The following is a 22,408-nucleotide window of genomic DNA, read 5'->3' as shown; positions in this document are numbered from 1 at the left end:
GCAAAGTGTAATATGAAGTCACACAAACTCAATGTCTTGAAAGCAAGCAATCCCAAAGAAGACACTAACAGGTCAGTGTTTAGCAAGAGCAATGTAGTTTTATTGGTCTAGAGTTAATTATGCTGAATAGGCAGCTATAGAGGAACAGTCTTTGTGTGCTGCTTTGCGTAATTTTCACAGAACACGAGAACAACTTGCCTGTAATGTGAGAAAAGACAACCGACATTAAATTGTCTACATTGGTATCAATTTTAAAACAAAGGAAAAAGGAGACATATTCCATAGTTTAATCATATTTATCTGGGAAATTAAAGGTCTATAGGATTAAAAAATATCTTTAAAAGTGTTCATTAAAAAAAAAAAAAAAAAAAAACGCATCACAGAATTAGGTTTTGTTTGGCTGAGAGGAGAATAATGGTCAGAGGCACTGGTTTATGGGGAGATGCTGCCCTCAACAAGTGACAGGAGGACATCATCCTTCTTTCCTTTGAGTATCAGCGAAGAGAGCCTCCTCTTTAAGGACAGACACGCGCACAGGTATGGCCAGGTCTCCACATTTACGAGGAACAAGAGCATCGCACTCTCAATCATTACAGTTAGAGAAGAGAGTCCCCTCCTGAAGGTAAACTGCAGTTTGAGGTCCAACGCTTTAGAGTCTTGTAGTGACAGGGTAAGCAGTTCAATGGCACCCTCTCTCTGTAGAGCAAGGAACTACAAAAAAATCATAAGTGACAGATGAGGTTACATGGTACCCACTAAAGGCCCAGTATAATAAGGAGTCAGGCAGATGAGACAGCTACAGCATCAGCTCAGACAGGACTGAAGTGGCACAGATTAAAGAGAGAGCATCGGGTATTTGTGACTCAGTGTCACAGTCCACATGTGCAATTTTTAAGTTGAGAGCAGTTTCAGCAGCGCTCCACCATCAACTGCAGGTGCCCCTCTCTGATCCCGAGTCAGTTTTCTCTGATCAGACCCCTGAATGGGATATGAAACAGAATAGGTATAAGAGAAGGACAAGAGCGGTGATTTTACGCATTCACAGGTCGTTCGGGTTAACAATGGTAAAGTCAGAGTCCTTGCTGTGGGTGGAGCCTTCATCTGGGCTGGAGGAACCTGAGGTGGTGCCAGCCATTAAGGGGTCTTGGAAAGTTCCAGCTGCGCCCTCAGGTTCCATTCGCACCATGCCCCGGCCCCGTCTGATTGGAGGTGTGCGCTCGGATGCAGCCCTTCCTCCACTTTCGGCCTGCAGGTCTACGTCCTGGGAAATGAGGATGTAATCATCCCAGTTCTTACCCTCTGAACCCAGAGAAGATGCCGCCTGCACACACAAAATTTTAGATGGGTAAACATTGTGTAAGTGGCCAAAACGTGCAACTTGACTAGTCCCAAAGTTCAGTGTTTTAAGACAAACTTGCTGTGCTCTTTGGCATCATTCGGAAATGGTTTCATTTTTAGTAAAGCAGATTTAACATCACACACACACACACACACACACACACACACACACACACACACACACACACACACACACACCATAATCCTGGAAAGTATAGAGACACAGAACCGTTCTGAAGACAGACTTGCAGGCATGAAAAGGATTAGGATTTAAAATGAGTGAATCCTGGATCAAAGGGTCAAATAGCACAGAATCCCAGACAACTGAAAGATAATCCTGTCTGAAGTGAATGTTGAACTGCAGTTAAGGCAGAAATGCAGGGCATTAATTCATGCAGAGAGAAAAACGACCGACCTGTTGATCAGGTGGTGTCATGGCCTGCTCCTCCTCCTCCTTCTCATCCGTGCTCGTGCTCCCTTCCAGCTCGGCGTCTCTGCTCGACCTGATGTTTGCTTGCTGTTGCCGGTCACTGTGGAGATTAATCTCGGTGCTTAAAGCAGTTTCACGTGCTGCTGCCGTGGAGGTGTAGTGGTCATCAGCGATGGTGATTTCTTCATTCTCCTCGGCCTCCAGCTGGCTCTGGTTGAAGCGCAGTGCCCCCTTTAGGATGTCTTTGATCTGACAGGAATAAAGTTAGTGAAATGAGTATGATTACAAAAAGCACATCACAAAAATGAATATACGTTTGTAACATATGCTCATGTTACCTGTTTGAGTCCAGCCAGCGAGACCAGGACCTCATCCTCTTTCTCAAGGCGCTCTTGGAGAATCACTTCCTGGATTTTACCTAGATGAACAATCAGTACGCTTCTAAAGGCAATTTTTTAAGCTGAATGAATGAATAATTAAAATAACACAGGACGCAGGTGGCTAATAATTTTTTAACAATCTGATATACTGCAAATTTACAGTTTTTAGACAAAAATACTAATCAACCTGGAGCAGACACTGACATACGACTGGAATCATAACTGAATGCTTCTTAAGTCACGCGACCATGTGTAGCCAAACTTACAGATATGCGTATTCATCATCTTAGCGCAGTATTTGCTCATAGCCTCCAGGTCGTTGATCTGGCCCTGAAGAAAAGAGACTTGGGCTTCCAGATCTTCTTCCTTTTGATACCACAAACACACAAAAAAATTGGAAATTGAAGAAAACCCCGCAACGAAGGGATTAGGGTTGAAGCTGTGAGAGAAAATGAAAAGTGAGGGGGAAAAAAAAAAAAAAAAGACAGACTTACTGTCTCTTTCTTGCCCATGGTCTTGCTGTGGGAACGAGAGCGAGTGATGTTAAAGAATGACTCCTTCTTATTGGCGGAAAGGGGCGGAGATGATGTGCTGACATCACTCCCTCTGGAGACGGGAAGAGGCGGGGAGGCAGTGGATTGACCGCGGCCACCTGAGAGGCTTTCTATGCTGGGGGAGGAGCTGACTGTCCTCGAGCTTTGCCCTGAGGACAGAAAGACAGAGCATTTTTGAAAACCCATGACCTTACCTTACACGAATGTACAAAAGAACAACTTGGACAGCAAGTAAACATGAAAGTCATCTATGAAGCTATTGTTCCTTCAAACTATGAAGAATTCTATTTAAGGAGGCAAAAAGCTTAGAAATAGCTGTTCAATATCTAAATTAGAGAAAAGAAGGACAAGACTGAAATCTGGACTGAAGCTGGAATTAGAGACTTTCAGTGTTGAATTATGATCTATAAATTGTTACACAAAGTGTGTATTTGATTAATTTACATATAAGTGACACATGAATTCACAACAGAAAGCCCATAAATTTGCCAATAACTAATTGTACTTCCTTATTCTGTCTTTAAAATGCTAAACTAACAAGATAATTGTTTTAAAGGAGACCTAAAAAAAAAAAAAAAAAAAAAATGTTTTGTCTACTACTGCTAATGAGTCTGCCTGTTATATTCTCTTTCCTGGAGCTTTGTATTTTCATTTCATCATCTGTTTTAGACAATCTAAGTGCGGCCAACCACAGAGCAAAGCAGGAGCTGATTGGACAGGCGCAGTTCCTGCTGCTCTATGAATGATGCTCATTAATGCAGCAATTAAATGCAAATGTAAGTAATCAATAATATATAACCTTTTGCAGCTATTAATTGACTGCAAAACTGTTGGTCTAATGAGTCATTAGATAAACAATTTCTTTGTCACCGCAAAGAAAAATGCAAAGAAAAAAAACAAACAGGTGAAAAAACAAACAAACACAAATTTACAGCTATTGCGATGCAGCAACAGAAATTTGGCGAAGCACTATTGACAAGCTGAGGTCCCAGCTCACTGAAAATGTCCATGCCATCATCTGCACTGATGCAGCAAGCTGTGATCTCCCTCTGGCGGTCAAAACTGGATTTCACATGCAGCACAGACTCGTCTGTTTATCTGCATTAGCAGCAGGAACAAATGAAGGAAAGCCATACAACATGCTTTGTGCTTAGACATGCAACGGCAGTGATGAAAGCACGGGCAAATGGGGGCGAGCATGTCACACAAGCAGTTGCCATGACAGCAGTTACCTTGTGTGTCACTGTGAGCCTGGGCTGAGACCTGAGACACTCCACCTGAAACTCCATCTAACAGACAGGAGAGTCAAAGCTGATGCTGCCACAACCACACAAACCAATGGCTGAATACACTCAGAATCAGTGTTAAAATGGGCATATGGATAATTCACTAGTTACAGAATGAATCAAAAAAAAAAAAAAAAAGCATATGCATTTAGTAGATGGTAAGAAGGATGTGATGTCTGTCCTGCAACAAATCTGGAGCACTTTTACCTTAAGTCATTGTGCTCACCTTTGCTGAGGTGGACGGGCATGCTTTCAGACTTGAGCAAGCGATAGTGCTGAGTCTGGGCCTGGCCCTGTGCTTGAGCCGGAGGTTCTGCCAGCGGGTGTGGTATGATGGGCGTAGGTGCAGAGGCAGGGGAGGTGGCTGAGGAGGAAGAAGACGAGGAGTGTATGTCGCTGTTGATTGGTGAAATGCCACTGGATGGACCGGGCATGGCTGGAGCAATGAGTTTCCTGCCGAAGCTCAGCAGGCTGCTGGAGACCTTGTTGATGTTGAGTGGAGGAGCTTTTGTAGAGCCAGAACTAGAAATAGGAAAGAAGGAAAAAAAAAAAAAAAAATGACTACTGGCTAGTGAATTCCAAAGCTTAGGCTATGCTTTGATGGAGCATATGGATCAGTGATGGAGGGATTTGAGTATTTTATACATATAGAAAAAATTTCAATGTGAAAATATAAATAATGATAAACACTGAAAACTGTAGCTACAGTGGATCCAAATGAAACACGACCTCATTTATGTGTGAAGAATCAAAGTGCAAAAAAAAAAAAAAAAATAAATAAATAAATAAATAAAAATAAAAAAAATCAACCAACCAATCAGGATATCAGGAATCAGGAAGTACTGCATTAATGGTTTAGGAATTTTTATACTTCCCCATTTTCAGAGGTTCAAAATTAATTAGACAAACAATTTTAATGGGAACAGAAAAGTGTAGAGAAGGGAAGAAACAGTTCATGATCTGAAGCACACCACATTATTTGTCAAACATGGTGGAGGCAATGTGAATGCATGAGCATGTATGGCTGCTAGTGGAACAGGGCCATTAGTGTTCATTGATGTGACTGCTGAGAGAAGGAGCAGAATGACTTGTGAAGTCATCCTAGGGCTATACTCTCTGCTCAGATTCAGCCAAATGTTGTAAAATTGATCAGACAGTGCTTCACAGTACAAATGTATAATGACCCAACACAAACTGCAAACGCCAGCCGAGTTTCTCAAGACAAAAAAAAAAAAAAAAAGGAATATTATTCGATGACCAAGTCAGTGACCCGATCTCAACCAAATAGAGCTTTTCAGTTATTAAACACAAAAGTGAAAGCAGAGAGACCCACAAACGAGCAGCAGCTGAAGATGGCTGCAATAAACTCCTAGCAGAGCATTTCAAAGGAGGAAACAGCATTTGGTAATGTTTGTGGATTACAGAATTCAGGCAGGCACTGACTGAAAGGATTTTCATCAAAAACAATCCTTATATTTAACATAGTTGTTTGCCCAATTAATTGTGAGTCTGAAAATGCGGGATGTCTAATTCTAAAACAGTTAATGTAATTTTCTTGTAAATCCCCACTGAACTAAAGCCTGAAAGTGTGCATTTTAATCACATCTTTGGTTTAAAGTTATAGTGTGTAAAATTTTCACCGCTAGATGTCAGTAGATTGCAACTCAACTGAGTACTATTTTCTTACTCCTCCTAATTCAAGCGCATAGTCCAAGCTATGGTGGCCGCTGTAGGACAAACGTGTTAGAGTTAAAAAACATTAACAGCCACAGCTGGCTGGCGCGTTTCTTCTACCGTTTACCATCTACTGTTTACCTAACATTAGGACCTAACATTAGCTGACGTGCTGTTAGCTTATAACTAGATATTGCTTAGCCAGCTCTTGTTAGCTATCTGGAAAAGGGAGGGTTGCATGTCTAATCTGCTGACAATAAGTAATTGTGACAATATCGGGAATAAATAAATATGTCCATGCACGTTTTTCTGTTTAAGTTGAGGAGGAAGAGGATGACATTTTATTAAGATGTCGGTGGTGTTGTCTGTTTCCTTTGCTTATTTGCTTAACTGGTGTTCTCTGAAGAACAGGTATGATCCTTTATATCTTGAAAGTTCAGGCACAAATTGAAATGCAGGTGAACGCCTACAACCTCTTCTCCTCCACCTTTGGTGTACTATGTATGTATGGATATGTATTTCCCTGCCACTGCATCAGTTTGCTGAAGGTGTAACACTAATCTAAATAGCCTAAAAAAATAAGCTGTACCTTTTAAATCAACTGTGGTGGTGTACAGGTGCAAAACTAACTGAAAAACACAACAGGTTTATTTCAAAGACAAAAAAAAAAACAAAAAACCTCTTATTTTACCGTGTCTTGTTCATCAGATCAGCTCCCTTTGTTTTGTAGTAATCCAGGTTCTGCTGGAAGTGGTAGTTCACAGGTCGTGGATTGTTCTACAAAAAGAATAATTTAAGCAACTTTTATTGTGAACAACTTTAACTTTTTAAACAAGCCATATAAAAATCCTTTCTCTGCACAACAAACAAGTAATGGCAGAGACTAAACAAGTCAACCTCAAATATGTGCACATGCATGACTACATAAATAAGTAAATATATGTTTCTGAGTCAGTACTGATGAGCAACTTCAATCTTGCCCCCTCCCCCCCTCCAGGTATAAATATGATGCGGACCTGGTGTGACATGGTTGTTAACCTGGGGGAAACACTGTCATGTTGGATCAACACCTTCCTGAAATTTCATCTCAGGAGAGTGGTGAACAGGAATGTGGGGAGTTGTTAAGCATACAGGTCAATGAATTTGGAAGAGGGACAAAAGATAATTTAGGTGAGGTGTTCGCTAAAGTCAAAGACTCAGCTCTCCAATTTAATTTGTGCACATACACTGAAAGCCGGCGTACATGTAAATAAAATGGGAAGATTATGAATGTTCTGCATGAGAGAAGCAGCAGAACAGCAGACCTCTGATTAAGTGAGCGAAATTTAGAAAGATAGCAGGAGTGAAATAAGCATGTGACAAGAAAAGTGGTCAGGGCTGAAAAAAAAAAAAAAAAAAAATCACAGGAAAATGTTAGCTTTTAAGATTTCCGAACTAAACCGGAGTTTTGCACTTGACACAGTTTCACATTTACCAAGCACAAATTCCCAAAGTGTCCACACATAGTTCTGTTTTCACTTTCGCTGCCTTACAACAAAGGTCTAAGATTACAAATAAATCACAGGCAAGCGGAAACAGATACAATTAATCAGAAATTTTCCATTTGAATCTTCTTTCCACTGAATTATAATTTAAATAAAGAGGTGAAAGCCTTAAAACAGACATGTAAATAATATTTAACCATTAAATAAATCCTGGGTCAAGCTTGACATCTGAACGGGAAAAGTTTAAGCTGAACGAGCAATTTTGTTGCAAAGACTTCAGACTTGGACTATGCAAAGCCTGTTCACACTACCAATGCACTACTGATATTACCTAACCCAGCCCTGAACTCTGATGTGCGCAGGTGTTGCTAGTTTAATATGCTTTATTCATAGATTACACAGAGGCGTACTCATACAAAGATTAAACATGCATTTATATTTGTAAAACTCTTGTCATTAACTGCAGTGACCGCCTCATTGACTACACCTGCGTTTCATGCATTTACTGTAAGTGCCTTGGTATTAACATAACCTGTCAAGCATGAGAAACTAAAATATTTGCTGCCAATTTTAACTTCACTTTTTTCCTCTTTTAAAAAAAAGAAAACAAAAAACAAAACCCAAAAGCTTTCTCAGAGTACAACACCACCACAAAATATTTTTGTCTTTGCTGTGAGGATTTCAGCCCAGTGGTATGTCTATGTGAGTGTTCCACTTCTGCAAATCTACTTCCTCTGCGGGGGGAAAAAAAAAAAATTTTTTAAAGGCGGCAAATTGTTCAGAGGATGGCACAGTAAGTACTAGAAAAAAAAAAGATGCTAGAAGAGAGATAGTTAAACTCTAAGCTCATTTTGATTTGGATCATATGAGTCACCTTCTCTCTCTCTATTTTAACTTATGATCAGTTAGGCATAGTGAGAGACGCATGAGCGCACACACACACCTACACTAACACTTTCAGGAAGACTTAAGGAGGCCGTGGGAGATCACACTGTCAATTACAACAAAACCAACACATATTTTGCTAACTTACTTTGGGATCTCGGAGGAACAGAGCCTTTTGCAGTAAAGAGTTGATGTCTCCTATTGGAGGGTAGTGCATTAGGAGGCCTAGGCATGTCTGGAAGTTACTAGCAATGACTGAAACAGAAAAACAGAAGTTAAAATCTGGTAACAGCTTGTGTGTGGCATTAAGAGTGAAACACCATGAGTGTTCAAGCTGTTAGCCTCACTCCTTTAGTGTTTTCTACTTAATTCATTTTTTGTAGACTAGACTCTGCATTGCATAAAAAAAACAAAAACAAAAACTAAATCCCAAAAAAAAAAAAAAAAAAAAAAAAAAAAAAAAAAAAAAAGCTGCTGATATCTTCATCTCTGTACAAATTATTTTTTATACAAATATGAATGGACAAGCCTTGATAAATGCAGACTGATATTACATTATGATACATTATTTTTGGCTTACTGGCTTAACATAAGCGCCTAAACAGCAGTTCTGCTTGTATGTGAAAAGATCAACTGTAGTCTAAAGCAAAACAAGCTAGAATAAATCACATTTTTCCGCTTTTGTGTATCTTATGAAATTACATTTGGGTTATTTAAGTAATGAATGAAGCGTACGAGCATCTCGGATATAGAGCAGCATGGCCACAAAGATGTAGTCCACCAGGTCCAGAGTGATGCTGTCACCAAACAAGGCATCCCACACCACCAGCAGGTCCTGAAGAGGAAATTCACGGCCGAACAGCAGGCGAACCCACCGGCTAAAGACAAAGACACAAACAACTTTACTACATTTGTATCCCGCTGAGGTTCAGGAAAAGGGTCAGAAGGCCTGAAGGTGTAAATACTGACATCCCGTAGATTTGTGGGGCGATCTCCAGCCGGTTGAGGTGCATGTGCAGCTCTACATCATGCTTCTTCACCAGCTGGTCCTGGATACGGTTGACTTTGGTCACTATGGCAACAGATGGCCCAGCATCCTGGGGTCGAGCGAATGGGATGGTGGTCAACATCTCTTCCTTACCCTGGGGGGAGCAGATTGTTGCTTAACTGACATATCTTTAAGCAACCATAAATCAGGAGCATCAGCGCTGACGAGGAGCAGCAGTTTCTTTTTGGGAGGATGTGCCATTAAAAAAATTTATTAACATTTTCAGGTTTTTGCCATTTAAATATTAGGACCTCTATGATCGTAACCATATTTTTTTATGATTTTATGATCTACATTAAGTTACTGTTACACCACTACACCACCAGCAACGGCTTTAACCGTTCACACAAAGCAGGATGGATCCATGCTTGCATGTTGTTTATGCCAAATTCTGACCCTAACATCTGAATGTTACAGCAGAAATAAGAGTCATGAGACCAGGCAAAGTTTTTCCAATTTTGGTGAACCCATGTGAATTATAACCTCAAAGTTTCTGTTCCTACTTGACAGAAGTGGCCCCTAGTGTGGTCTTCTGCTGCTGTAGCCCATCTGCTTCAAGGTTTGATGTGTTGTGCATTCAGATGCTCTTCTGCATCCCTTGGTTGTAACAGGTGGTTGTTTGAGCTGCTGTTGCTCTCCTATCAGCTTAAAGCAATCTGGCCATTCTTGGATTGCTCTTTTTTTTTTTTTTTTTTTTTTTTCGGACCACTCTGTAAACCCCAGAGATGGTTGTGTGGGAAAATCCCAGTAGATCTGCAGTTTCTTAAAAACTCACACCAGCCCATCTGAAGTAATTTAAATCACCTCGCTCTGCTATTCTGATGCTCAGTTTGAAATTCAGCAAGCCATCTTGACCATGCTTACATACCTAAATGCACTGAGTTGCAGGCATGTGATTGGCTGATTAGATATTTGTGTTAATGATCAGATGAACAGGTGTACCTAATGCCAGTGAGTGTATATAGCCTTTTATCACAAATTTGACTTTAAGTCTCCTCAATTTGGAGCCAAAACAAGTCTATAAAACAAGACAGCGGTCACTGATGAAGAGTTACAGGTGGCAGGCTGCAAACCTTTGATTTTTATCAGTGACTATCAGGCAGATTGAACAGATCAGTGTTTACATAGTTTCTGTTTGTTCATTCATTTCTCCATTTGTGCCACAAACTGCTTGGGTGCATTAAACAAATACCAAATACAGATACAGCTGCTCATCTGTATTTCTGGCAAAGACGCAGCTCACCCTATGTTCACTACGGTATTAAAACAGCAATTGCTGTTACCATGGTAACCACCTGAGTGGTCAAATTAAGCAGGACTGAGATCTTCAACATTGTAATTTAGTGTTAATATAATGTCATGTCTTCATGACAGTGCAATCAGCTGTTATTGTGTTACACTGCACAATCAATTTCAGTGTCAAAAGTAGTTTTTCAAATTAGAACTGACCTTCCTCACTTCCCTTTCAAAGCTGGAGAACCATGGCTCTGCTGTCTCCATTAGCTGTGAGAACATGGCACTATGGAGAGGGGGAAAGATGTGAGATTGGGAAAAAAAAACCAAAACATTTTGCATTCTGAAACCTTACTATTGTCCAATACTCACTAGGCATCATGCTCAAGGTACACTGGGTTTAACAGACACTTCATCTCCTCACTGCAAAAAGTGAGACCCTTTCAATTTAATCTTTGTACAAATAAATACAAAAATATACACAGGCATCTGAGCAGCAGGTCTGGATGCGTTAATGGCTTTTCACGTAAATACAAACTGACCTGGGGCTGGCCGTCTCACTGGCATGCTGAAAGGCTTGATGGTCACAGTGTAGCACGAACACTATGGGAGCCAGCAACTCGTGCATCCCCTGCAGACAGAGAAAAATAGACAGAGGCAGAGGGAATGTAAGATGTATAAGGGCAGAAGGGGGGAAGAAAAAAAAAAAAAAAAACGGTTCATTTGTGGTCAGTCTTTCTTTAATAGTGATGCACGAGGTGTCTAATCTGTGATGACAGATTTAATTTAGATATTGTTAGCCACTGCTCAGCCTCGTGTCACTTCCAGTTTGCAAAAAAGATGCTACACTGGCCGTCTCTTCATACACTGGCACCTGTTGTTACAGACAAGGCTTAGGTTACAAAGGCAATTTCTTCTGCCTGAGCTTACTGAGTACTGTGAAGTGTACACACACTATATGATTAACACTATGGCTCTGCAACACAACACGCAAAGAGGAAGGACCCATTTTCATAAAAGCATAAAGCGTGAATTTACTGTTGGGATGATGTTTAATCTTACCTGTTTGTACAGTAACTGTTCATTTTCTCTGGCATAACAGAAGAGAATATCAGTCAGCTTGGTCCTCACATCTTCGTCCTGGAAGTATCGGATCTCAGGAAATCTTTCGTAATGGAAAGAAACAAAACAAAAGAATGGATTTTTTTGGGAGGTCATGTTGTAACAGCCCCCCCTCCCCCCAAAAGAAAACAACAACAAACAAATAGAGTAATAGGGATACTTACGTTCTAAAACACAATCCTGCTTGATCATCCCCTTTAGCTCTTTATCCTGGAAGAACTTATTCCACAAACTCTGAACATGAGAGGAAAAAAATGACAGTCAGAAACCTGAGGGAAGGACTGAGTTACTAGATTGATTATTAATATAATGCAGAAATCTATATACTTAAAGAAAAAAATTCCTTCACCCATCAGTAGAAAAGAGAAACACTTTCCAGCACTAAAACTGGACCTCTCTTCACTGTAACAATAATGAAATTGTCACGTTTTGTCCTCAATTGATTAAAAAGAAATAACTGAAATGCTAATTGCTGCAGGAGCAGCAAAATTGGCAGAATTCAGCAGCATTTTTTGCAATAACTCATCTAAAACATCCAGTACATTTCATGGAAACAACCATGTGATTTGATACCAGTTAAAGAAAAAAAAAAAAAAAAAAAAAAACAAGTTGTGGACTTCCACTTTTCTTAAAAACCTTCATTTGAACCAATGCAAATATTCATTAATTGCACTCTAAGTGAAACTAAAATGTGACACCAAGTATTATAAATTAATTAACAAGGAAGTGAACTCACTGTTATCAGTTTTACATGCTTGAAAGTAAGAGCGAGCATGGTAACATTACAGTCATTATTAGTGTAGCTTTTTAAGTGTTATCACTTAATAAGAAACTGTGCCAGGCAAATAATTGGAAGTTGAAAAATAGAACAAAGTAAGTTTAGGGGACATGTTTTCTAACCTGACATGAACTCAGGGACTTTTTAAAATTACTCACAAAAAACTATTACTGGAAGAAAAAAAACTCCCCAAAAAACAGCAACAAATCACTGACCGTTAATTATTAGAAGTTCACAAATGAATACAACCATTAAACATCTGAAGAAAACTCACCCCCTCATCCTGGGATAGTGGGTTGTTTATCACTAGGTCCTGCTGGCCTGCAGCCTTGCGGGGGTTAGTGATATGCTGTGACAAATAAATAAATAAAATAGTAATGCACAGTACTAACATCAGTTACAACAGTTGATGAGTTGACAAGCGATTAGTTTATTTTCTCATGGCTGCATATTGTGCTCCGTGTTTCAGGATATAAGCAGCTATAAATTCAATATGAATGAGCAGTGATGTTAATCAAAAGCATTTATATCATTTATTTATATCACACTGGCCACAGAGGGACACTCTCACCATCTCTTTGATCTTCTCATACTGGGCCCGGAGCTCCTTTGTCTTGTTGATCCACTGGCCCTTATCCTCTGGAAGAACCTCCAGGTACAACTGCAGACATGCAGTGCACACATCAGCCCGTGCAACACAAGCTCATCTTCAAGAAATCACTAACATGCAGAAAATCTGCACTTCTAAAACTACACTCTATCAACTGAGGGAAAAAAAAAAAAAAAAGTCTATAAGCCACTAGAACTTCTATTTTCTGTGGCAGGGAATTTGCCAAAGCCCCTTTAATCAACTTGATAGCCTGCTTGATCCAACTGGCAGTTACCTTCCAGCACACGCTCCGAAAGCGGCTGCTCCTCAGCCGACCGTTGATGCCTGCCTGCCGGATCCTGGCCAGGTAATTACTATTGAGAAACAGTCGTCCCATTCTTTCCTGCATGGGGGAGTGGAGGCGGGGGGGAAGGGGGGGGGATTTTTATCAGCTTCTCAACTCAACTTGGGCAGGTTATGTCATCAAGCAGTAAACCAAGAGGCTAGAGCTAAGAGAGGCGGGCCACAAGTTCATGATACCAGCACGAAATATAATGGGAAAACTCACCCGTATGAGAGAAAGGTCGACTGAGACTGCGAAACAAGTGCTGCTGTCAAGAGAGCCGCCTAATAAGAACAGACACAGCCACAAGGGGGAGATGTAAACAATGAGTGCTAAGGAGCGAAAGTAGAAATCAATATTTTTAAAGGGGAATGAGAGACCAACAAAAATGGATCCCTTGGACAATTTTTCTGCATCAAAATAACCAATCAGTTATCCTTTACAAGCCAGTAGAGCAAAAGGGGAGCAGAGAAAGTGATTAAAGGAAGTAACATACTCAGTTTCTTTTTTATTGGCCGTAATAAGTCTAATTTGGCCTGCAGGTGAACATGCATTCAAGTTGGAGAGCTGTCTATCAACATTAGTTACAGGAGTAGATCGCTCCACAGGGACGCTCAGTATGAATATTCATCAGTTCCACAACATGCCAGCCCCCAACGTTTTCTCTCAGTCACACGTAAACATAAAAACACATTCAGCCCGGGGACGTTGCCAGCCACATCTGTGACTCACACTTCAGTCAGCTCCAAATTTTTTTTTAAAATCATCTCCAGTATGAACCTAAAATTATCATGAAAACTTGTGCTGGACATCTCCATTGGTCTGAGCCTGTTAGTCAGCAGAATTGGTCTTGGTCCAAGGAAGGCCACAGGGCTATAGATCTGTAACACAGGCTTTAAAGTGTTAACTGAAGAACTGACATACTGCTGCGATTCTTGTTGAAACTGTGGAGTGGGTCAAAACCAGTCTCCTGCTGATCGTCAGTCTGGAGCGGGTGACGGGTCTCGAAATTGGGGTGCTGCATGACTGCGAACCAGCTGGACCTGGAGGTTGAGGTAGCAGGTAAGAGAGGGGGAAAAAAAAAAAAAAAAAAGATAAACAGGAAAAAACAACTGAACTTGAACACCCAAAAGTCCTGCTGATAAAGCACAATCTAAACTTACTAACTTCTTTTAAGAACTTCAGTTAGAACCTGCTCTGACTTTGCCAACTTTTCATGAACACTGAGGTTGTTCTTTAGGTGACCGCTACCTCTGACCTCTTCTTATATAACAGTGCAGGCAAATCAGTCCACTGAATCAGTGAAGCTTCTCGAAGCACACGGTTTGATCTCAGTACTTACTGTCACAGCTTTGTGTTTCCCGTCAGTCAAGACTCAGAAGGAAAGGCTCGTTTCTGCAAGGAGAGGAAGAACGAACGATAAAGGGGAAATGAAGGACAAAGCTGCTTAAGGGCCAAACGTGATTTGGTGCAATATCATATAGTAGAACAGAAACAGGGAGCATAGCAAGAAAATTAGAAGTAGTTGATAAATGAAATGTGCTGTAGAAATACCCAATGGACGAAAGTGACAGCAGAAACATTTCATCACAATGAAGCTGCAGAATCAATAAGCGGTACAGGCAAAATTCACCAATTTATTTCTAAAAAGGTATTTTCATGACGGTGTGCCAATACTAATTTCAGGGAGTAAAACTATTGAAATATGTGCCAAATAGTATATAAGCCAGTATGTTAGGAACCACACTACACTGAAAAAAGGAACATTATGGTTATCATTTAAAAAAAGAAAAAACAAAGAACTGTGACTTAAAATTGATTAAATTTTAAGAAATATCAGACAACAAATCGACCAAAATGGGCAGATGATATTGGCTAATAGACATACCTGCTGGACCGCAAGCTGTGACATCATATTCACTATACAGAAAATTAGGACCAACTAAACTACACTCGCATTAAAGTGTATAAATGAGTTAAACCTGGCTAAAGTAGAGCTGTACTTTTGTTTTCCTCTACATCGTTGCGATCACACAAAGGGCTACAGCGTAGTCTCCTTTTGAATTTATTACTTTCAACTTAGCATAAAATAAAACACTGACATTGATTACAGTCAGTGAAGAATGGCTGAAATTAACGAGAAGCACTTGAGCTGCCTGATGTTCCACAGTGCTCTCTGTGATACATTGAACATAACTGGTGAAGCTAATGAGGTCATTAAGTAGGCAAATTAATGCATTAATTACTGATGTTCAATGTGAAGAAACTTGTATCCGCAGAGCACATGGACAGCAGCGTTTCTGAAACGAAAATCAGCTCTTGCAAGCGGTCAGAACGGACTTCCAGGGAGCGATCCAAACGAAGGTGAAATGTTGGAAGGGGTGCAAGAGATCCACAAAGACAACTTTCAAGGGTGTGATGGCCATAAATCAAATATTATGGGCATTGTGCTTTTCTGTTTGATCACACCAGGTATTAATATTCACAGTCTGATAATAATGCAATATTATTTCTCTGCTTTGGCTGGAAATTGAGCTCCGTATCATTAACAAAACCATTTGAAGAAGTCAGGTTAGAAGAAGCTTTGTCTTTTTTTTTTTACTATTTTTTTTTTGTTTTACAGTTCACAGACTTAAACACTAACTGATTCATCTAAAAGAGGGGATAAATGGGACATTTTCCAATGATTTAATGCCACGCTGGCTGATTTACCAAAACAGAAAGATGGATTCATTAAAAAAAAAAAAAAAAAAAAAGCAAAAAATATTAAAAAAAAAAAAAAAAAAAAAAAAATACAATTAATATCCTGACCAGGTAAACAGTGAGCCAACTGCTCACTGCCAAATTCTGAGAGAAGTTTACTTTTTCTGAGAGACATCACAATCTAGGTTAACCAATACTGCCTTCATTCTTTATCCGGCTTGGGATTATTCCATGTTTATGAATATGTTTAGCCTAATACACAAGCTTACAGAATAGCATGCGCCCACAAAGCATTGTGTTTCCCTTCGATTTAATAATTGTGGAAATAACATAACAAAGGCATCTCTTAAACCAATTAACCATGAGAATGAAACGCTGCTTGATAAATTAGCTACACATGCCATCAAAATAGAAATTATTTTATATGCATAATGTATGTGGCTGTTTTCACAGGGAACATCTGTTCTACTGGAAGACTAATGCTCTCCTCAAGTCAGTGGGCTTTTTTACCTCCCTTCTCTAGTAAAAAGAACATTATCGCATTAAATAATCGGAACCAGTCCACAACCAAGGGGAAAAAAACCCCAAAAAAACAGAGGAATGGTGTGAATAGGTGTCTCCAATAATAGCCTGTTTTGCTTTCAAAGATTAACATGAAAGATTTAAAGTATCCTTCAGTGAATACAAACACAAGCAGTAGTCATCTTGTATAGAATATTAATTCATATGATCAGTGTGACCAAATTACTCTTGCACAAAGTGACAAAAGATACTTTGAAAACTGTTTTTCCCTGCAGGCTTGCAGAAATATCCAGCGCATTGTCCCTTCTTTCCAGAAATAAAGTCACTTTAAACTTTAGAGATCACTCATTGCTACTTGTACTTTGCATAGGCATATCTTATATGTGTGCGTCTCTCTGCGAGCCTTTCCGAGCAAGAGAAAGTTGAGCGGGTGTTGGACTCGAGGCCTCGCTGTGTTAGCACAGTCTTGCCTGAAGCGACTCTTCTCTTAGCCTTCTGCCGCTTCATTACTTTTTCCCCAGCAGTCGAACGCAAAATGACATCCCAACTTTACTACATAATAATCAAGGCAAATTAGCTTCTGCATAATTTAATCCACAGCACCTGGAGACACCTCAATAATTCAAACACGAATCTTTCATGAAATAATCAAATCAATACATAATGAAATGCATAATAAATCAACAAGCAAATAACAGTGAGTCCATCTGTTCAGAGGTAGAAGAGAACTCACTTGCTGGGAATTGCTAACAAAAGCTCAAAGCTAAACTCAAACTGTAGCAAATGACATCATCGTGTAGTAGTCTTGCAGATTTTGGGGGTTCTCTCTTTCTTTTTTGCCAAAGTTATTACCCAAGACAAAGATATATTGTTGATGTCCTGGACTGTGGGAAGCCACTGAAACTACGCCAAATTTTAGGCACACAGCCATCAATCCAAACCTCTACCTCAATAATCCTTTTTAATGTATGCAACATAAGAGTTCACTATTCATTTCCATTGTACACATTCAGCCTGAAAAGTGATCTTAAATACCACAGACTCCAAAACATCCCACTATTCTTGATTTCTCCAAAAATCAAAGCCGGCAGCATCACAATTTAAAAATGAGCCCACCGCTGCCCAATTATAGGTTCATAATTTTATGTTTGGGGTCTACTAGAATAGATAATACATTGTGTTGACATGATTTCTTACCATACTGTTCACTTTCTGCAGGACCTTACTTTTAACGCGGTCAATTTGTCAATTACAAGTCATCAGCCAATGAGCAAGTGGCCTCAGTCAGCCACACACCTCATCACGTCTGGGATTTTTTTAAAGTTTGTTTTTTTTGTATTTTTAAAATAAAGCAAGATGGTGTCAAGGAAACTACTAATCTCAGGGATCCATAAGTTAATGGATGTCCTCACAATAGCTACATCCACCTGCAACCATTCTGTGGTTGCAGTATTGCAGCAAAGGCAACATCAAAGCAAAATAACTCACATCCAGTTTCCTGTTTACTGGCTTTATTTTTAATGTTTTCACAATTTTTCGTTGCCCATAAATCATAATAATTATAAATTCTCTAAAACTTATTAGACATAGGAATCAAAGCTTGCAAAGGTAATTAGAACCACATTAGCCTAACACCCTGGACAGGCCACCAGTCTGTCACACAGCTAACACAGAGAGAGAGAGACCACCACTCACAATCACATTAACACCTATGGGCAATTTAGAATCACCAATTAACCTAACCCCACTAATTGCACATCTTTGGACTGTGGGAGGAAGCCAGAGAACCCACACAGGCACGGGGAGTACATGCAAAATCCACACAGAAAGGCCCCAGCCAGCTGGTGGATTTGAACACAGGACCTTCTTGCTGTGAGGCAACTTCAACATGTAAAGCTAAAAAGCTGCCTCTGCAGAGACTGCACAACCAAATATTTGAGTGGATCTGCCATGAAAAATATAAAGAAAAGGTCCAAGTTTACTGGCCTTAAAGCACAACGGCTAAATTATTTTAAAACTAAATCCAGAATAGTCAATGGCATTAAATGTTTTGCTAAAGTGCCTGCAGAATCTGACAAAAATGCAACTACAGTTCTATTCTCAGCTCAGGGATATGTTTTATATCCTTCTGCATACAAATCCAGACTCTTAGGAATGTACTAACAGTAACAAGTAACCAAGCCAGTCCACCAGGCTTTTATCTCAGATCCACAATTGTCAGAATGGTTTCATGTGGGGGGAAGAAAAGGCTCACAAGCTTTTTACAGGATGAATACCCAAAGAGGATTGGGTGCTTCAGTCAAGATGGCTGATTGTAGTTTAGCCACAGTGAAACACCCCACCTAAATAAACTCACATGCCTCTACTTCAGCACAAAGTGAGAGCTCAGGAGCCCTTATGGTCACATGCTCCACAAGAGGCTGAGAACATGCCTGGAACCTTAACCTTAGCAAAAATACCAAGAACTTGCTGGGTCTTGAATGATTTAATTACCAAAGATCTGACAGACATCTGTATGTCGTGAACTGGAGCACTGGTTAGTAACATGGGGAAGAGGACATCCCCAAAGAGTCACAAGGTAAATCTAATAAGGGACACATTTCTAAAGTGAACCATTTTAACTGCCTTTGGGCCCTAAAACCTTTTCAAATAAAACTAAGGGGACATGTGACCTTATGTAACAGGTCACATGTTTTTTTTAAAAAAACAAAAAAACAAAAAACAAAAAACGAAACTTAACGTACACACAACCTCGGGTCAGCAAATACTGACCATTTCCTCTCGCAGAACAGCCTAACGTAGATATTCGCAGTAAGGCCTTCACTCCACAGTAGGCGGTGTGTTTAAGGCATGGGCCACTCTCCCTCCTTTCTAGCCTTGGGTCTCCCTTTCCAGTCCAACAGGGCTTTCTGCAGCCCTCAGTATCCTGCACACAGACTCCACACAGACATTTGAATTGAACTTGATCTCGGCAGTGTGGAAAGATATGTGTGAAACCGCACGAAATTACACAAGCAGGCTGTGTTAGCTCTTACCAAACCTCTGCACTGAACTCATCACTAAGTCCCACAACTGCGTTTAGCAAGCCTATGATAAGCCATATTTTTTGACATTATAACTTACAGCCAGCAATGACAATGTATGTATAAATTGAAGCAAAAATGTACAGTGTCCGTCTGGGATGCAAGACGGACGGAGGCAGAAAGTGAGATTATCGAAGAAGGGGCAAAACGCCAAATAGCAGCTAAGCTAGCCTGTGTCCCGAGTCGGCTAACAAAGCTAAATGAGGGCTAAACTGCTGAAAAAGACTTACTGCGGCAAGCTGAATCTCTTCATGGTGACTGAATAGGACCTGAAATGACAGGAAGCAGGAAGGCTAAAATGACATTAGCCTAGCGAGCCGACTCGGGGCCCTATTATTACTTCCGACACACACACAGCCCCTGCTCTAAACCACGAGACAAAGTTGTGTCACTCACACACACGCGTGCGAGCGAGCGAGCACACAGGTTGACACGAGCGGGAAAAGTAGTCGCAAAAAGTAACACGTTAGCAGTTACAAGTGCAGTAGTATTGTGTGCACACCTGTTCGGATCACGCAGGAAGCCTCATTCTGCTCGCTCGGACTCCGCTGATTTGTAAACAGTAGCCTGTCAGGCGCACTGGCTGAAGACCAGCTGACTGATCATGTGACCAGCGGCCTGTGACGTTGCCGACTGCCTGCAGGTAGCTTCACGGGCTGCTTATTTTCGCCTTAGACCACTTATATTCAAAGTAAGTGGATCAATAAATTTCAGCAAATTATTATTATTATTTAATTGTGCAATAATGTTACATAATTATAAATTAATAAGAAGGTTTTCGAGTTGTGGGAGCATTTATATAAGTTCTAGGTACTATAGATAATGAAAGTTATCCGTTCATTTGTTTTAAAAAATGATTTTGTTGTAGAGCTCTGAAGTTCTCTCTTGAAGATCAGAGGTCAGACAGTCAGCTGCAAAGACACAGATCCAAATAGTGTGCTGCTAGAATAAGACAAGCAACAACCAGTAAGTTTTCTTTTGTTTTGTTTTTTTAACAACCTGGCTAAACAATCTATAAAGAATAAACCCACAGTAAATGCCATTTCCTCTTTCAATACAACCTTCTTTTTTTTTTTTTTTTTTTAGAAATTATTAAGGCTTTAACAATTTCTGGTTGAACTCCACTAACCTTCAGGGTTCTGACTGAAACATGCAAGAAAAAAAAATACTGAGACTACTCCAGCTACTTTAGATTGCAAAGATAAATAGACAGAGGAGATTGCAAATTCAGTTACCGATTTATCAGCACCCAGATTGTGCCTTTCAGTTCACTTATCTGCATCAGCAGAAACATATTGCTTTGTAAAAGAAAAATGTGGGTGGTAAGGGTGTAAAGAAATAAAAAAAAAAAAAAAAGAATGATGATCTTAATCTATAATGGCAACAGAGAGTGTTATGGTGGATCACACCACCAAGGAGAAATAAAACACATCGTGAATGAGGAAGAACACCGAAGGGGCTGCACAACATGATGGTTAATTAAAACAGTTTTATGTTGACTTAATTACAGCAATTTCTGAGGTCAGACAAGTCAAGTTTATCTGTGGAGTGCTTTTAACAAACTGCTTTATCACAAAGTGCTTCCAACATACAAAAGACGCACAGAAATATAATTAAATCAAAGCAGCGAGCTGGTCACGATGGGGAAAAGCATAAATCCATGTGGTATGTACAGGTGGAGTCATTAAGTAATGCTGTTGATTCAAATGTGTGCATTGGTAGTGGTGTGTATTTGTGTGGTGGTGGGGGGTTAACACAAAGCAGGAATAATGACCATTATCGCTATTACCATCATCATCACAGGCATGGCATTTCAAGAGCGCCATTATCATCATTATTATAGCTAATATTACTGATGATGAGGCTTTCATGGCCTCTTTGTTGGCCCTGACTAAGGTATTGTCATGGAAACAGATGACAGAAAAGAGCATAGCTTTATTGAATTACACTATGAAGCTATTCTGACCAAATGGGGCTTGAATGTTGCACTGTCTGAGTAGAGCATAGGAGCATCAATGTGAGAAGTCCTGAGGAGAGACAGATGAGAGTCGGGGGCAGAGAGCAGGAGACAGAAACACAGATGAAAATAGCTGTCCACGAAGATAAAATAAAAGAGGAACAAAAAGAGACAGAAGATAGAAAACTCCAGCAGCACTGAGGGGCATGTGATTGCAGGGAGTCACAGATCCAGTGGTACAGAGTGAACTGGCGATCAGCACAGAGGAATACTGTCTGATGGCTGGAAACAATGACACTGATTCACCAACAAAGACACAGTCATACAAGAGAATATCATTAGTACTAAGTCTATAACACTAATACAGACAGTACAACAATACAACTACCGACTGACTAAATCGTTAACAGATCTGTTACAAGCTTAAAATGATAGCCTAATGAAAGAGCTTCATCTTTTTATGCATTTATATTTGCTTCTCTTACTTGATTCATAGTGTCTTTTGAAGTATCTCAGCCTGTCCCTGTATCCAGTTCTCCACATTGCTAACATCCCAACTCAATATTTTAGTCAGTGTAAATGTAATCTAGAGGCAATACGCTACTTAAGATGAATGTAACTCTCTTTTTATTTGTCAGAAAGCAGAAATAGCATGGTGGCCTTCCAGCTATCTTAGCCTCTGCAGATTTTATCACATGGGGGCCATAAACCTGGAAAATATAATTTGCCACTTTCTGTTTTACTTCCAATATACCTGATGAAAAAAACCTTTCCAGAAATTAATTTAGATGAACTATTTCCTGTCATTATCAAAAGATGAATCTTGACTAAATCTTTATTATTGTCATTTACATTTTGGGGAAATTGTTTTCTGCTGAAAGATGACATGGATGAAACAGATTATGGTAACAAAAATATACTTATGAAAAAGTTAAAGTTACATCGTTTTCAAATGTTAACACCACTGTTTTCTTTTCATAAATTTTTTTAATATACATT

The 22,408-nt window shown here is 39.8% G+C and overlaps 1 protein-coding gene across 1 annotated transcript; it reads right to left on the bottom strand.

Moving 5' to 3' along the window:
- Nucleotides 1-78: 78 nt before the first annotated feature.
- On the bottom strand, nucleotides 79-19,832 carry tbc1d5 (TBC1 domain family, member 5). The gene is given in 25 exon segments (XM_030741292.1): nucleotides 79-1,321; nucleotides 1,754-2,017; nucleotides 2,107-2,186; nucleotides 2,415-2,514; nucleotides 2,643-2,851; nucleotides 3,935-3,991; nucleotides 4,215-4,510; nucleotides 6,354-6,439; nucleotides 8,180-8,286; nucleotides 8,767-8,909; nucleotides 9,001-9,173; nucleotides 10,529-10,598; nucleotides 10,685-10,735; nucleotides 10,855-10,943; nucleotides 11,375-11,477; nucleotides 11,595-11,668; nucleotides 12,487-12,561; nucleotides 12,784-12,873; nucleotides 13,097-13,188; nucleotides 13,191-13,204; nucleotides 13,370-13,404; nucleotides 13,406-13,428; nucleotides 14,069-14,187; nucleotides 14,487-14,539; nucleotides 19,683-19,832. Coding segments are annotated over 23 exon segments (2,613 nt in total). The 5' UTR covers nucleotides 14,169-14,187; nucleotides 14,487-14,539; nucleotides 19,683-19,832; the 3' UTR covers nucleotides 79-1,039.
- Nucleotides 19,833-22,408: the final 2,576 nt, after the last annotated feature.

This window comes from Archocentrus centrarchus, chromosome 11, assembly GCF_007364275.1.
Source record: "Archocentrus centrarchus isolate MPI-CPG fArcCen1 chromosome 11, fArcCen1, whole genome shotgun sequence".
NCBI lineage: Eukaryota > Metazoa > Chordata > Actinopteri > Cichliformes > Cichlidae > Archocentrus > Archocentrus centrarchus.
This window is presented reverse-complemented; position numbering and strand designations above follow the sequence as displayed.